This window comes from Lacerta agilis, chromosome 6 (assembly GCF_009819535.1).
Source record: "Lacerta agilis isolate rLacAgi1 chromosome 6, rLacAgi1.pri, whole genome shotgun sequence".
Taxonomy (NCBI): Eukaryota; Metazoa; Chordata; class Lepidosauria; order Squamata; family Lacertidae; genus Lacerta; species Lacerta agilis.
This window is the reverse complement of record NC_046317.1, coordinates 44,969,596-44,985,632: the sequence shown is the minus strand read 5'-3', so window position 1 is coordinate 44,985,632 and position 16,037 is coordinate 44,969,596. Positions and strand designations below refer to the sequence as shown.

General features: G+C 39.9%; 1 protein-coding gene across 5 annotated transcripts; it reads right to left on the bottom strand.

The window, feature by feature from the left end:
* Nucleotides 1–18: 18 nt before the first annotated feature.
* NASP (nuclear autoantigenic sperm protein) lies at nucleotides 19–15,720 on the bottom strand. 5 transcript variants are annotated; one of them, XM_033152303.1, is made up of 15 exons: nucleotides 15,696–15,720; nucleotides 13,859–13,915; nucleotides 13,327–13,437; nucleotides 10,422–10,502; nucleotides 9,957–10,060; nucleotides 8,157–9,110; nucleotides 6,409–6,569; nucleotides 4,119–4,195; nucleotides 3,958–4,031; nucleotides 2,828–3,016; nucleotides 2,387–2,553; nucleotides 1,859–1,915; nucleotides 1,704–1,775; nucleotides 661–810; nucleotides 19–174 (listed from the first exon to the last, which is right to left on the bottom strand). In XM_033152303.1, exons 2-15 carry the CDS (start codon nucleotides 13,906–13,908, stop codon nucleotides 130–132), a joined length of 2,292 nt encoding a protein of 763 aa, XP_033008194.1. In that variant the 5' UTR covers nucleotides 13,909–13,915; nucleotides 15,696–15,720; the 3' UTR covers nucleotides 19–129. The 5 variants fall into 5 exon arrangements, with proteins under 5 accessions (XP_033008194.1, XP_033008191.1, XP_033008192.1 ...); XM_033152300.1 differs by lacking the exon at nucleotides 15,696–15,720 and adding an exon at nucleotides 15,565–15,587; XM_033152301.1 differs by lacking the exon at nucleotides 15,696–15,720 and adding an exon at nucleotides 15,565–15,587 and having other exon boundaries at nucleotides 661–789.
* Nucleotides 15,721–16,037: the final 317 nt, after the last annotated feature.

Sequence of the window (16,037 nt, the reverse complement as noted above, 5' to 3'; positions counted from 1 at the left end):
TTTTATCAAAAGGCAATGTTAAATGTTTCGAGTAATCTTTATTGAATACAAAAGTTGCCAAAAGTGAAAAAATACATTATATACAAAACCCACTGGCCTTGGGAGGGAGTGTCCAATATTAAAACTATATCATACAGCACTTTGAACTGTTTCAACTTGTGGCCTTTCCTCTGCCTGTAAAAGAAAAGAAAAAAGTAATTTAGGACATGCATTTGTTTTACCTGACCAGTTAAATACAGCTCTTAAAAGCATTCAATACACTTACATACGATTGATTATTTAAATGTAGCATGGCTGCTGCTGCCTCTTGACAGAAGCCATTAACCAAATTATGCTTAGAAAATCTGTCTTAAATAAATCTATTGGCTCTACTTCTGATAATGCAAAGAATTAGGACTCCTGCATAAATAGTACTTTAAGCAAAGTTGCTATTTCAAAGCATCCAAGAGATACAATACTGCATTCTGCAAGTATACAGAACTAGTCTAGCAGCTAGACTTTAGGTTTAGCTTAGACAGATTCCAGCATGTATTTTGACACAAGCAAATTTCCCATTTTAAGAAGTTTGGGAGAAAAGACCAGCAAGCAATTAAAGACAGGCAGGAAAGATGTGCCTGGGAAGGGGAAAATATACACAAGGCTCCTGAATCGACAGCCCACCTCCTCTTCCTTTTTCTCTGCAACCTCATTTCCACTGGGGGTAGCATCACCACCACCATTGACAGCCGGTTCTGGTTTAGATTTCTTAGCTTCATTGTCTCCCTGTTGAGTTTCTTCCTCGGGTTTCCTCTGAAGACAAAATTGTTTAGTCTTCACCAAGTACAACTTCAAATGTAAAGTATTAATAAAGAATATCTAGTGTTATTATGCATTTACTATTAATAAGCTGCCAACTGAACTACTCTTTAAAACTGTTCTGGGCTACAGCACAGGTTACAAGGTGCATATTGCTGCTTCAGCTATTGGAAAGTTGTCCTCTGATACTGAAAGCAATCTAGTTCTGGGTTACCTAACAGTCTACACATAGCTCTCAAAATCAGAAGGCAGACCATCGAAGAAACAGATCAAATATTTTATAACTATATGGAGAGATTTTGTTAAGAGGGGATCTTAAGATACAAATGTAGTTTGCTTGTTTTAGACTGGCTTTGCTATTTTAACCAATTCTCCTTTCCACTTGAAATATGGGAACCCAGCTCAGCCCAGCTGTGACGTTCAGTTTATATGGATTTCATGCTACCTGTAAACTCTGAATCTCTACCCTGGACAATTTTGCAGGTCCTCAACACAGCTAAATTCTCAAGTGCCTGCAGCACCCACACAATTAAGCTTTGAAATTAAACCAGGGTGAGTCAGATGAGCGCTGTACAGCAGAAAACCATCAAAAGCTACCAAGTATGCTAGATGGTTCTCTGGCTGATTGGCTGGCTCCCAGTGGAGAAGATATTATGCAGGATTTCTAAAATTTGTAGAAGCAGAATGATCAAAGCTTTTAAGTGATGGCTTAAGTCAGGAATAGGCAATCTCAGCTCTCCAGATGTTTTGGGACTACAACTCCCATCATCCCTAACCACTGGTCCTGTTCGCTAGGGATGATCGGAGTTGTAATCCCAAAACATCTGGAGGGCTGAGATTGCCTACGCCTGGCTGAAGTACTGCAAGCCAGTGGTTACCTATTTTTGTTTGTTTTATGGGACACACACCTTTTTTCTGACAAGATGGGAGATATCTGTAATACACTGAGGAGCTCCATCAGTTTTTTGCCCAGCTGGGATCTGTTACAAAACAGAAGGCAAAATATGAAATACTATGGAAGAGCAGAATTAAACTGCTTGCTTTAGGGATTAGTATCACTTACAGCTGAAGCTGGATTGCTTTCAGTAGCCTGTGGAAAACTAGAAGAAGATCCACCAACCTAGAAACAAAGAGATCTATTAGTCTAGAAGTCACTATTAAAAGCCTACTGGGACTAAACTACAAATATGTACAATGAATAGCACACCAGTTTTGAAGCACAATTTATAAAGTTTAAGGTGTAATGAGAAGCAATAATGAGGAAGCTGGTCTGCAGTTAAAAAACATTGGGAGCTTGAAAAATTGTTAAGACCACAAGAGAGGTAAACAGGTGTCTCATCTGTAGTGTGTGAACCCCCAAGCCATTTTGCAGTTGCTATCTGCAGTCATGCTTTAAGAATAAGGGAAATATTCAAGCCTGCAACAACTTCCATTTCTGTAACAGTGCTTCATCTACTATAAAACTAAAGTCAGTATCAATGGCATCCTCTGTCTTCCCATTTACTGTTGTGTATCTCCTCTTAATTTATTTTGCAATCTGCTCCTCTCTAGCACAAGTTCACAAAAAAGTAGTAGTAAGCCTAGGACTCACCAAAGTTGCTTTCAGAGCCAGTTCGGCTATTCTTGCGCTCTTTTGAGACTCCTTTGAATCCTCTATCTTCTCTTTAATTTCAGGAAGCAGTCCCTCAAGTTCTACAATTTCCTTCTCATCCTCAGCTGATCCCTCCCCTTTTGCTTTTAGTCGCTCAGTCAACATTGCTAAAAAGGTGATATTTAGGTGATATTAGTACTTTCAGAGCCATTTACTCATCAGTTTTGGACTTTGCCCCAATGTATGTTAAAACACATTCTCAAGGATCAGCAGCAGCTGTCAGATTTATTGCAGTGTTTGCTAGCTGACACATTAGCTCTCTGAACACCTCTTCAAGAAGAAACTAGCTCTGTAGCTTTCCCAACACTGGAGCTTGGAGCACACAGTAACGGTAATGCTTAACTAAAACTGCATGAGGAAGAAGAACAGCACTTCACTTACCCATTCTTTTATCAATGACTTCCATCGATTTACTATACTGCAACACTGCTTCATCGTACTGATTATCATAGTGAAAGGCCAACCCCAGATGATAATGAGTCTCTGCAAGCAAGCGGTCATGGGCCTCTAAGTACTTCTGCTGAAGAGCCAGGCAAGAACGGAACTCTTCTATAGCTTGAGAGTAGTTTTCTGCACAATAAAAACAAAGTAAACCACAGGATTTTCATATGAAAGTAGACATTTGTACAAAGCAGAATTCAATCAGTGTAGAAACAAGGTTTTCAATCAATAGTTTTATAACCTGTTGTGATTCCATTATCAATTTTTTGAAGAATATAGGAATTTCACATTTAATATAGTCTGCAGAGATTGGTGGAAACAGTGGCTAGAAAGCATATCTGGCTTGCTCAACATAGTTCAACAACTAAGAACAAACGAGGAGACTGCAAGCTTCCTTCCCATGCCTTTCCCCTTATTCATCAACTACACCCTGGTTTGGTTAAACTGCAGTTAGCCATTATATTCAAAACAAGTAACTATAGTTTAAGTTCCTGGTTAGTAGATAGACAAAGTTGCATTTAGGAAGCAGGCAAAGGGCCTTCTCGGTAGTGGCGCTGTCCCTGTGGAACACCCTCCCTTCAGATGTCAAGGAAATAAACAACTATCTGACTTTTAGAAGACATCTGAAGGTAGAAAAGCTAACTGAAATTTAATTACCATTTAACCAGGATGTAAACACTGAGAAAGGACCAAGGCGAGGGGCCTCTATTGGTTCCTCAAGGCTTCTAAGCTATTCTTTAATAAGCAGGGAATCATGCATCTGAACTAGGCCACAGTAGCATAAAAGTAACAAATCTACCAGCGTACTTCCCAATATAGGTAACTGTATTATAACAAAGTACAGTATGAGGTGACCAAAATAAAAGGCTTAGTTGATCAAGTCTGAGCTAGTTAATCAAGTCTGAGCAGTTATGAAAATATGAATACTGTAAAGTGAATATAAAATATATTACTGACAGTTTATATAATATGTAATGGACATGCAAAAACTGAAATATCATATGCAGTGGAAATATATTTAGTATCAGAAATTAATCCACTGCATGCCTAAGCAACTTTAAGATAGTTACCAGATTCGATGCTAACTTCTCCTAGTTTTAGGTGAGCCTGAGCAACAAGGAGCTGAGCTTCTTTTGTGTCCTGTCTAGATCAAGAAGGCAGAGTCAGCAAGATTGTCATAACACCTTCAGCTGTATAAAAAAGCATTATTTGTTAAAACTCCCAGACATACCTTTTGTATATTACTTTTGCTAACTCCAGCATATCCCAAGCCAGTTCTAAGTTCCCAACATCATCTTCTTCACTCTCCTAAAGCAAAGTTATTTGAAAGAGTCAAAGAAAAGGATAGAAAGGCAACTGCTAAGGATCTTGGCAGACCACTTGATTTTTCTGCTTGTTGTAACAACTGTAGTGCCCTGTGGTAGATTCTCCATGATTCCAATTGTATTTTTAATTGTATTTTTACAGACACACCAGACCACCTAAATGAAACACTGGTGGTTGATGGACCAATTCAGAAACTCCTGCCTTAAAGCAGGGAACTGAAGAAACCACACAAAAATCGTAACCGACTGATAAAGTGGTCTCATTTTTGCATCATTTTTACATCAGTTGAATATTCAACTGATGTAAAAATGATGCAAAATTGAGACCACTTTATCAGCCGGTTACGATTTTTGTGTGGTTGACATAGCGTTGTTCCTGACCTTGGTTCTTTTGGGTGTTATTCAACTGAAGAAACCAGTCATCATAGGAAACAAATATATAAACTTTAGAAAAGGAACATCATACCCCTTCCACAAACTCCTATGCTGAAGCATCTGTTAGCAAAATTTAGCACTTACATTAGGGAAATCAGCACTTCTTCCTTACAATGGCGCCAGTTCTGTTGCAGGGAGTCTTGAACACAGCTGAGGAGGCTCTATTAATGTCCTACCTTTCCTTTAAGTTGCTCAATACAGTGTGCATGATTCTCTCTCTCCCCATTTTATCCTCACAGCTCTGAGGTAAGACTAAGAGACAGTAAGGCCCAAAGCCAGTCAGTGAGCTTCATGGCTAAGTGGGGATTTGAACCCTGGTCTTCCAGACCCCGCCTAGTACCATAGTCTTCACCGCAATGCTTCTGCCAGTTCCAGAACCTAGTGTAATAAAAGCTCACCTTCTGGTAAACCAAGAGAAGACTTGGAAGCACAGGTTCTGCAGAAAGACCAATGGCTAGGCTAATGAGTCAAGTCAAGATTTGTGGACTGTGATTAACTGCTTGACAAAAAGGATTTACAAACAGCTTTAGGGGATTATCTATTTTCCTCCTGTATTAGTTTTGAACTGCTTGTCTTTCACATTGTATCTTACTCCTCTTATGAATTGGCTGTTCAGCCAGCAAATCCTTCACAAGCAGAATTAAAACCAATGTTTGGAAAGTGCAGTCAATTTTGCATTGAACACTACATATTCCTTGTCAGTAAATGTGATTCAGAGTAACCCTACTCATATTCATTCTACATTATAATTAGTGGTAATTATAATTCTTGCTCCAAAAGCACATTTCTCAGTAGTTCTAGCTAATCACCAGCACTTTGCATGTCAATACAGTTCTTGCCCTGGTCTTTCCTGAGGCTTCCCTGATGAACAGCTCAGCTTATCAGCTGGCTAATCTTCCTCATGTTTGACCTTGCTGTCTTCATAGTTTGAGTAGCAGGAAAAAATGCAGTACCCAGTTCTTTAATGTTAAGGCAAAAAAGGAGATTTCACAAGAGGACATACTTCCAGTTGAGTTAAAAATTGGTTGTCTGTCTGCAGATAATTACTTCAGAAGGTGGTGTACTGTTGCAAAAAAGCTGCATCAATAGCCATTTTTTAAAACAATAGCAAGCTTCTGATAATTAAGCAGATACCATGCACATTATCAGGCACAGCCCTTTCCCTTTCTGTAGCAAATCACTATTGCTGTGATATGAGGCAGAGGAGATGCAACCTGTTTCCAAGTTCCTATAGGTTTTGGAGACCTGCTTTTGGGCTTTTAAACAACTGTAATAAGACACTCAACAGGTTTAGAGAAAGTAGGAATAGTTATAGAAATTAGTTTAACCATGGGTGCTGTACTAGACAGAGACCACAATGCTCCACGTGCTTCACTGAAACTAGTTTATGAGTTAAAATGTATGAATGCATTGTGTCAGTAGACAAGAGATTTTGATAGCAGAGGGGACAAGGAAAGAAGGGGGGAGTACAGAGAAGGATAAGAGCTTTTTATTAAGAATGGAGAGAGAACAAGCATCTAGAAGGAAAAACAGGCTAAAGTTTTAACAGACTAAAATGTTAAAATGCTGCTTTGAACCAGAATGCTCAAAGCCACACCCCTACTATAATCTTGAACCTTCGGAAGGAACTGCCTACTTCAGTCTTCCTATGCTCTAGAAAACATACATAATTGGAGTTTCCATGAAAACAATGTTCCTTTCTCCATGACAAACATTGAACCAGCTCATTAACAGGCTTGAATGCTCATTTTTATACTTCACCTTTTCTTCAACTGTAGAGTCATTTTCTTTATCCTCTTCGGCTGCAGAGTCATTTTCTTTATCCTCTTCAACTGCGGAGTCGTTTTCTTTATCCTCTTCAACTGCGGAGTCATTTTCTTTATCCTCTTCAACTTTATCTTCCTCTTCTGATCCTTCCATCTCTACAAGAATAGTTTCTCATTAATATACAACCAGCTGTTTATACATCCATTTTACTTGACTCTTTGCTTATTCAGCTGTGAAATTCTTCCACCATTATTATGCTTCGAACCTATGAGTTCATGAGGGTTGGGCTTGGTAGGTTTCTGTGCAATCTGCAAGAATAAGCCAAGGACTGCAACATGTGTTTATAAGAAGTTTTGAGAGGGAGCTACATAGATTAAAATATTCAGCATTCGGATATTCTTTCACCTTTATGCTGTTTGCATGGCACCCCCAGCATGTCAGTTTAAAAGAATTTGAACATGTTTTAATACTTTTATACTCTAGAAGTTTTGTTTTCATAGTAACAGGGGAGACAAAGAGAATAGCTTTAAAATTGCTCTTCTTAGTAGTCCCATTTCATAGTTAACTAGAAATACTCTGCAGTGTCAGGGAAAATATACCCTCTTATGGAACAAGAAATCTGACCTCCTATCAGCTATTCAGTAATCCAGATGCCCAGCAAGCACAATCTCAAACTGCCTTATGCTCAACAGCCTTAATGTAACAACTACTACAGAAGCCAAGGAAAAAAATATTGCTGTAAACACTGGACTTCAAACTAGAACAGGGATGGCTAACTTGTATTCTTCTAGTTACAGGTAGGTAGCCGTGTTGGTCTGCCATAGTCAAAACAAAATATCTGAAGAAGTGTGCATGCACACAAAAGCTGATACCAAGAACAAACTTAGTTGGTCTCTTAAGGTGCTACTGGAAGAATTTTTTTTATTTTTTATTTTGCTTTGTATTCTTCTGGATGTTGCTAAACCCACCAGCCCCAGCCAACATGGCCAAAGTAATTAGGGATTATGGAGTTTTAGTTCAGCAGTATCTGGAAGGCCATGCTTTTAAGCTACTCTTGGACTAGAAATGCATGGGACAAGGCTCCAGTTGCCAGAGCAACTTGCCACTGGACTGTATCCCTATTATTTATTGCAATTATTAGTCACTTTTTTTCAAATAGGAACAGAAAGTGACTAAATATTTGTTAAACAGTTGTATTACAACTATTTCACTACTTAGAATCTCACTTGTAAACAAACATTTTCAAGGTATTATAAGGTAAACAGCAATGCTAAAGCAAGAGAAGCAGGACATGAAAGCTGTGATGTCTATTTCCTGCACTTGTTTCTAGTTATAGGCCTGAAAGCATGATAGGTTTTAGGTTGTTTAATACAGGTCCATAAGCCAGCACTCTTGTGTTGCTGTATTTTTGTGGATCTTGTTGTCAATATATATTCTAGTACTATGCTTTTAATTGTTCAGAGTTAATCTTGCATTAGCAAACATGCAGTGAACATCCATTCAGTGTTCTCTATGAGCCATTGCTTTCTGTATTTGCTGCTCATGCAAGCCAGTCCCCCAAAAAGCCAGTAATTTATTGCTCAACTTGTTACGTTTTGTTTCAATTCAACTGTTCCTTGCAGCTTCAAAATTCTCCCTGGGTAGATTTATCCCTGCGGCACAGAGAATTCTGAATGGATTAGTCTTACTAAGGGTTAGCTCTCTAAAGAAATCCACCCACAAGTGTCTTCTATCCCTGTTACCTTCGCCCTCTCCCATCTCGTCATCCTTTTCTTCTTCCTTTTCTACCTTAGGAGCAACTTCAGCTTTTTCTTCTGGTTGTATTTCATGTGACTGCTTGATGCTCCCTGAAGGAGTAGTTTCATTTGGAGCTGAAGGTTTTACTTCTCTTGAATCCAATGTTTCTTCCTTCTCTTTCAAGTTCACCACCACCTGTTCTGTGGCAGGCTTCATGTCCTCTGTCTTTTCAGCAGCTTTGGCTGGCTGCTGTTCTGCTTTTTCTGCCTGGCCTTCAACTTTCTCAACAGCTGTCATGAATTCTCTCTCTAACTCACCTGAAGCTTTTACCAATTCCTCTACTATTGGATTCTTTTCTACAATTGTGTCTGCCTGCTTTTCTACCTCTTCAGTCTTCTCTTGAGCTGCTATCTTAACTACCTTATCTTTCTCAGGTGCTTCCTCTGCAGGCACTTGTTTTTCTAAAGTACTATCTCCCCCAGCTGCTTCTGCAGCCTCTTCTATTACTGGATTAACTTTCACAGCTGCATCTTCTGAAACCACTACTCTGTGTACAGCATCATCTTCCCTAGCCTCTTCTACCACCACTGGCTTATCTTCTCCAGCTGTCCCTTCTGCATCCACTGGCTTCTCTTCCCTAGCAGCACCATCTTCTAATGCGACCTCAGTAGTTACTTCATTGACGTTTTGTTCTTCCATAGCTGCCTCTACCTGCTTTTCTGCCTTCTCTTGCTCTTCCTTTTCCTCCACAACAGTAGTATCTTCTCCACCCAGAGCTGCTGCTTTTGTTTTTTCTTCCTTAGCTGCTTCTTCTTCTTCCCTAACTTCTTCCATTTCAACATCCTTCAGCTGCATCTCCACTCCTGTATGCACCAGAGACTCTTCAGGATTTTTTCTGGATTCATCTTTTTCCCCCATGGCATTATATACCTGCTCTCTTAATTCCTCCCTTGCTTCTTCTACATGTTTAAGGAAGATCAAGCACAAACAAACCTTCGAATTTAGTGATAAACATTCATGATCTTCACACCCCACCCTCCATCCCACTGATGTCTTGCTTCAAAGTTACAGCAATCAACATAATCCTTTTGGACCCTTAAACTGAGAACAAGTGCCTTCCCTAACAGGGCTTGCAAGGAGTTGCGCTTAAGCAATGAGTTGTATGCCAGCATAGTAACAGCCAAGCAAGAGATGCCAAGCTTTGTCTAGACAAGACATTGCACTAGATTGCAGAGGAAGATGCTACGAACTGAGGGACAGGGCAAGTACTGAAAATTAGACAAACTATCCACTTTCCTAATTGAACGTGGCCTATTGTCACAACATGATCTTCACAGCATCAAACCTTATTAGATGCCACTGCCCAAAAGATCTAGGCCACAATGTGCTATACACTAGTTTTGTAATATGTAGTAATACTGGGAGTTACTATTCAGTTTGTTCACAGAACCTTTGCCCAATTAGTTCATGGTTCTAGAAACAATTAGCTGACTGTCCTTAAGATCTCAAAGCACAGAAACCAATGCTTTACTAAGAAACAAAGCTAGGCCCACATGGTTCAAGGCTTGGTTCAAAACAATGCTTTAATCTATAGGTTTGTAGAAGCACTGGCCATGTTAAAAGGTGGGTTAAGCTTTTTAAAGAGTTTTTGGTCAATTTTATCATTAAAAATACTTTTAGAGTGTCTTTTTAGTTGTGGTTTAAGATTCAAACAACTTGAAAATAATAAAATGACCCTTGTCTAGTATCCACTTGAACACACACAGCTTGGCATCTCTATGATGAGTTAAGACAGCACTACATACCATCTATATTATCAGCACTTTCTACCATTGAGTCTTCTGTTTTTTCTTCCTCCTCTTCCACCTGCACTCCTTCCAAGGCATTTCCCAGCACACCATTTTCCATTCTAGAAGATATAAGTAGGCATTGCTGTTACCTTTTCCCTCACCAGCTTTAGTGTTCAAAAGCTTGAACTCAAGGCTGTACTGATGTAGCATAAGAACACCAGTTAAGAGATCCTGCTCCAGGTGTCCTGGAAGCAAATACATATTTGGTGGACAAGGAAGACCAACCAAAGTTTGTTGACCTGATTATTGACCTCTAGAATGGCTGCCACTACTCTGAGGAAAAAGTTACAAAAAGTAACTTCAGTTTTGTGTGCAGCAACAACTGGTGGATTCCAGTCCATGTAAAATTATGTTAGCTTTCCTAATCTAAATTAACTATTCAAACCACCAAGTGGCCCAAAGCAGGTCACATTAACTTACCTTGCCAATTCCAGAAGTGATTTCCCGTAAAAAAAGTAAGCTTCTGCACACTCATTTCCAGTTTCACCATACTTATTAGCCCTAAAAAGAGATTACCAGATTAGCAGGGTGGATTAATTTAAGTCATGTTTCCCATTTACACAAGTGGCCAAAATTGTGGAAACCTTTTGGGAAAAGTTTATTTCCAAGGTTTGATGGCTCATAACACCACTTTTTTTAGCAATAACAATAAAATTATGTATCAAATGAAAGATAATTTAATGAAGAATGTAATGCAACAAGGTTTGTTCAATTATCTGTATTCTATCAAAAGTTATAGCCAAATAATCAGAAAAAGTTACAGGTGGGTAGCCGTGTTGGTCTGCCATAGTCAAAACAAAATCGAAAATTCTTTCTAGTAGCACCTTAGAGACCAACTGAGTTTGTTCCTGGTATGAGCTTTCGTGTCCTTTCAGAAAAAGGAATGCTTTAGAGATCCAATCAGGTGTCATTGTTTTCGCAATGATGGCTCATAACATCACTTTTTTGGGGAGTAATACCCTAAAATTATATTTCAATGGAAAGATAATTTAATGAAGAATGTAATGCAACAACTTTTATGAACGATTGTTTATTACAACAGCAGTGAAAGAAGAAACGTGAAACAAATAGAAAAAATTAGATATACAAAAATTCTCACGTCAGTTAATACTTAGTTGGGTAACCTTTAGCCTTCCCATGGAGTAAACAAAGTTTTTTAGTTCTACAGCTGTAGTAATGTGAAACTAAGATTGAATTATTGCCTCTATTAAGTGGGTTTTATTGCTGGGTTGCTTCTGACTAACACGTTTCTTTAGTTGACTCCATAAATTTTCCATTGGGTTAAGGTCTGGGCAATGTATTTTGGGGCATTTACAGTCCCATTAATGATGCAAATTCTGCCCACACCTTTTGCTGTCAAACAACCCCAGATAAATAAAAAAGTGGTGTTATGAGCCATCAAACCTTGGAAATACAACAATTTTGGCCACTAGTGTATTACTTCATGTATTTGTTGAACACTGGGGCAAATCTGACATCTAAATACTGCCTTAAAACTAAATGCCCATTATTTAGTACAACCAAGCTTTTTTTCTATTTGTTGGAGTCTACAGCTTTTTGTAAGATTTCATTCCCTATAGAGGGAAAGTCTTTAAAATATTCCATTATGGCCAGTAGCCATGACTGTTTGAGATAAAGTACAAAAATGCAGGAATGTGAACACTGGACAATTTTGTGTGTCTTCTTTCCAGTGTTGTTGCTTTCTGCTTGACTTATTTATATACCACCCGTCTGACTGGGTTATCCCAGCCATTCTGGGCAGCTTCCAATAAATTGCAAAAATGAAATGCCTGTCATTGATATGCCAATTATTGAGCAGACTAGAAATCAGTTTCATTCAGTGGAACTAAACATTTATGTTTGCTAGTTGGACTGTAAATAATCATTTAAAAAAAATGATTGAACTGGTGCTTGATTTAAATAGGAAGCCTTCGTTAACTCTACGTATCTGATAGAGAAACTACATTTTAAAGAATAACTGTAGCTAACATTCTTTGGTTAAGATATAATATTAACAGCATTGTTATTTGAGAATTTATTAAATTTAAAATTCCAGAAAATCCCAAAAGTTTAAAAATCCATTTAAAAATAGATCTTTTTATCTACCTGCAGATTATATTCCCTGTCCTTTCCACATAGTATCAGGAAGTATTAAAATGGACAATATTGTATTCAACAGAAATATTGACACACACATACACAGGCCATATGGCTTGAGAAAAAGTTTTGCCCGAATTATTTTGGGGTGGGGAGATATACTTTGAAAGTTCTCCTGAATTCCATCTTTTCACTGGAGTGGCTTCCATTGCTAGATGGTTATGCCCAGGAAAGTCTGGTTACTGGACCAGGATAACCTTGTGTCAGTTGTCTATGCTCTAGTGACCTCCCACATGGAGGCTTGGAAACTAAATACAGTATCTAAAAAAGTACCTTCTCAAATACCAATAATCTCAGTCCCTACAATAAGCAGGCGAGGCCATGTTGGCGATGCAACCACCAGGTTTGCTTGGTTTGCACTGACCCACAACAGGGCTTTTTTGGTGTTAGTTCCCTTTCCGGTGAGCTGTGCCTATAACCATTATTAACTTTCATGAGAACTTTGAAAATATTCCTGGTTATGCAGGAATTTGGTGGCTGAATTTCCCGGCAACCTTGAGCTCACTGGATGGTCTTTTTTTAAAAAACTGTAATTGTTTTTATAATGTTCTAACAGTTTTAGAATATTTCTGGTTTGTTTTCTGATGTGTGGATCTGTTTGCTATCCTGGGGTTCCTCATAAGGAATATAAATTTAATAATTAAGTAAACAAATAATGTGCTAAAGTTACTTGCATTCATTTTCCAAAACAGGAGTTGTGCTATAATAATCCTCTACATATAGTGGACCCTCTGGATACTGATTTAATTTGTTCCAGGGGACATTGCGTATCCCCAAAAATCCGTAACCAGATGCACCGCTTCTGTGCATGCACGAGTGGCGAAACCCAGAAAAATACTTCCAGGTTTGCCACGTTTGTAAGCTAAAGGTTACATATCCAGAGAGGTACATAACCCGAGGGTCCACTGAACTTCCTTCCAGTAGCACCTTAGAAACCAACTAAGTCTGTTACTGGTATGAGCTTTCGTGTACATGCACACTTCTTCAGATACACTGAAATAGAAGAACTAGCAGAAGAACAGTGGAGAACTAGCATGCAGTTCTCCACTGACTACCCCCAAGAGAATGTAGCCCATAACAGAAAGAAAAAAGGTTGTCATCCCTAAGATAGGCTAAATTCCCTTAATCAAATGAAAATTCAACTGAAGGGATAAATCTCATTACTTACAACAGAGAAGCAGCTTCCTGAAAAGCATTAACAGCAGCTGGAATATCTCCCATTACCAAATTTTTCTGCCCCAAACCGAGGTATTTCTTGGCTTCTGCATCCACATCCATACTAGAAAAATAGAAACAAGGTTCTAGTTACAGGTAGGTAGCAGTGTTGGTCTGCCGTAGTCGAAACAAAATAAAAAAGTTCCTTCCAGTAGCACCTTAGAGACCAACTACAGTAAGTTTGTTATTGGTATGAGCTTTCGTGTGCATGCACACGAAAGCTCATGCCAATAACAAACTTAGTTGGTCTCTAAGGTGCTACTGGGAGAAACAAGGTTGTTAGCCACAACATTATAGCTGTTAGAAGCAAGCTTGGTCATTATTTACCTGTTTTACTATAGTGAATCAAGAGTGTCAGGTCTTGTTACATTCATCTATTCTAATCAATGTAACTAGTAGTAGCTGACTACTGTATTACAGGAAGATAGTTACACTACTCTATTTCAAACTCACATGCACTATTCTTACATCTAATTATATCTTACCTCTCAGTTTTGTTAGCGGAAGTAGAAGGAGCCGCAGATTCTTCTGCCATTCTGAAACTGAAAATTCTGAAGTTAGAATACTTAAGAATTTCTCCAGCAACTGTAATGTATGCTTTATAAATAGAATTATAGCAAATTAAGGGTAAGGACAATCAATGGTACATTATGCCCTACATAGGCTGCTAGTGCAAATAACTATCAGCTGGCTCCTTCATGTATGCCACAACCTTTTACTATTAAGTCAAAAAGTTCCCAATCAAACAACCTGTGCGCTGTTCAAGAGGCATGCTAGTCACAGAAAATTATTTAAGAGTTTCAATTTCATTTTAAATGAACTTTAAACAATTTTTGTACAGATGCCAATCTGTCAATAGTGGAAGGTATACAATCTACCAGTTTAAATTACAGCCCTCCTGACTAGAACATTTCTTTCTATGGACTCCTCACACAGGATTGTTACAAATGTAAAGAGCACACCCCAGGAACACAAGTTGCTGCTCTCGCGGAATTATCAGTACCAGTATCCTTGACAAACTAGTTTCCAAAATTCTTCAGGCAAAACAATGTGCTTTAAATGCATGCTGAATGCATTTTAAATCGTTTGACAGGTCTAGCAGAGCATAAATTCAATAAATATTGCAAACAGTGGGCAGTATTACAGTGACTTAGAAGTCCTACTCTGCTATATTGCTGAGAGACCTCAGTCCCTTAAACGACACTTGCTCCAGAAGTGTAAAAACATATCAAATCTGTAATAGTACTGTACAGGCTACAACACAAAAGGGCTGTACAGGTCTTTTATCAATATCCAGATGACTCTTGGCTAAGGAAGTATCACCATGCGAGTTTATAGACTCTTGTAAGTTACAAACTCTCCAACAGAAAAAATAATGATGGCCAATTAGTCTGAAGGCGAGTAACAGAATAGCGCTTCAAGGAACGCTCCCGTTTCTTTAAGTGTTTACTCGTTAACTGTGGTGAGATGAGAAAACATCGAGGGACAGTTCCTTCCAAAAACTACAGTAAAGGCGGCATTTTCCAATTCACTCAGCAGTTCCACTGCAACCACCTACTTTTCGGTACCACAAATGTGTTAACAAGAGTAGACCCGACATGCCTTAAGTCCCCCCCACCGCCTTGGAGCGCACGAAAAATATACCAGACTACTAATATGCTCGGTTTATCGAACGAGTTAAAAGGCAGAGCGTTAAAAGCCGCTCTTAACTCCTCCCCCGGAGCCGCCAACGACGCTAAGGAAGTTCTCTCTGGGAGAAAGACGTTTACCTCAGCAGACAATGGGGTTCGTTTCCCGCCTCCGCCCCTCCCCTCGTCAGATCTTTTGGCGCCGAATCTCAACGGTCTCTTTCTACAGGCCGAGGCTGCCTACCACGTGACGCGGCTTTTCCCTCTTCCCCCCGCCCCCTTCTCCCTCCCTCCTTCCTTTGCGCGCGCCGGATTGATGGGCCTTGAAAATGGCGGCCTAAACTCCAAGTCGGGTCACGTGGCGTCTCGGTTTTAAGGCGAACCGCCGCCTCCGCCCCCCACGCTGTGAGAAAACGGCATGCACCAAACCGCCGGTGGGAGGATTAGGAGGTTAAAGGATGGTGAGTGGGGGAGAGAATGAAATAAAACGCCACGAGGTGAAGAGGACCAGAATGTGCCGCCTAAAGCGAAGCGGAGAGAGAACAAATTCTACGAAGGAATACCTGTGTGGCCGCCGCCGCCCCATTACTCGGCGTTCCCTTCGTTCTTACCCAGTTCCCGAAAAGACAAAACCTGAGCCGAACCCCGCCAGCGGCGCCGCCGCCAAAGGTGATGGCAGAGCCCCACAACTCACCTCAAGACCCCAACCGAGGAACAACAATCAGCCGAAAAACGCAGCCCACCGCCCCTCCAGATGCTTTTATAGCCCCCTGAGGACACGCCCCAGCAGCGCGAGGCACGCTCTCAAGGCAAAGGAACTACGGCTCCCAGCATGTCTCGCGCTTCCCTGTGAGGCCTTTCGGGAAGCCGGAACTCGTCCCGAGACGTTGAAAAAAACCGCAAAAAAAAACAAGCGCAACGTGACGAATGCCAGAGAAACACTCGATCACGTTGGAAATGTCGCCCCACTCCCACTCTCACTCTGGTTGCTGTTTCGGGAAACGTAGTCCGCGGACTCGGAGTAAACCTAGCCCAC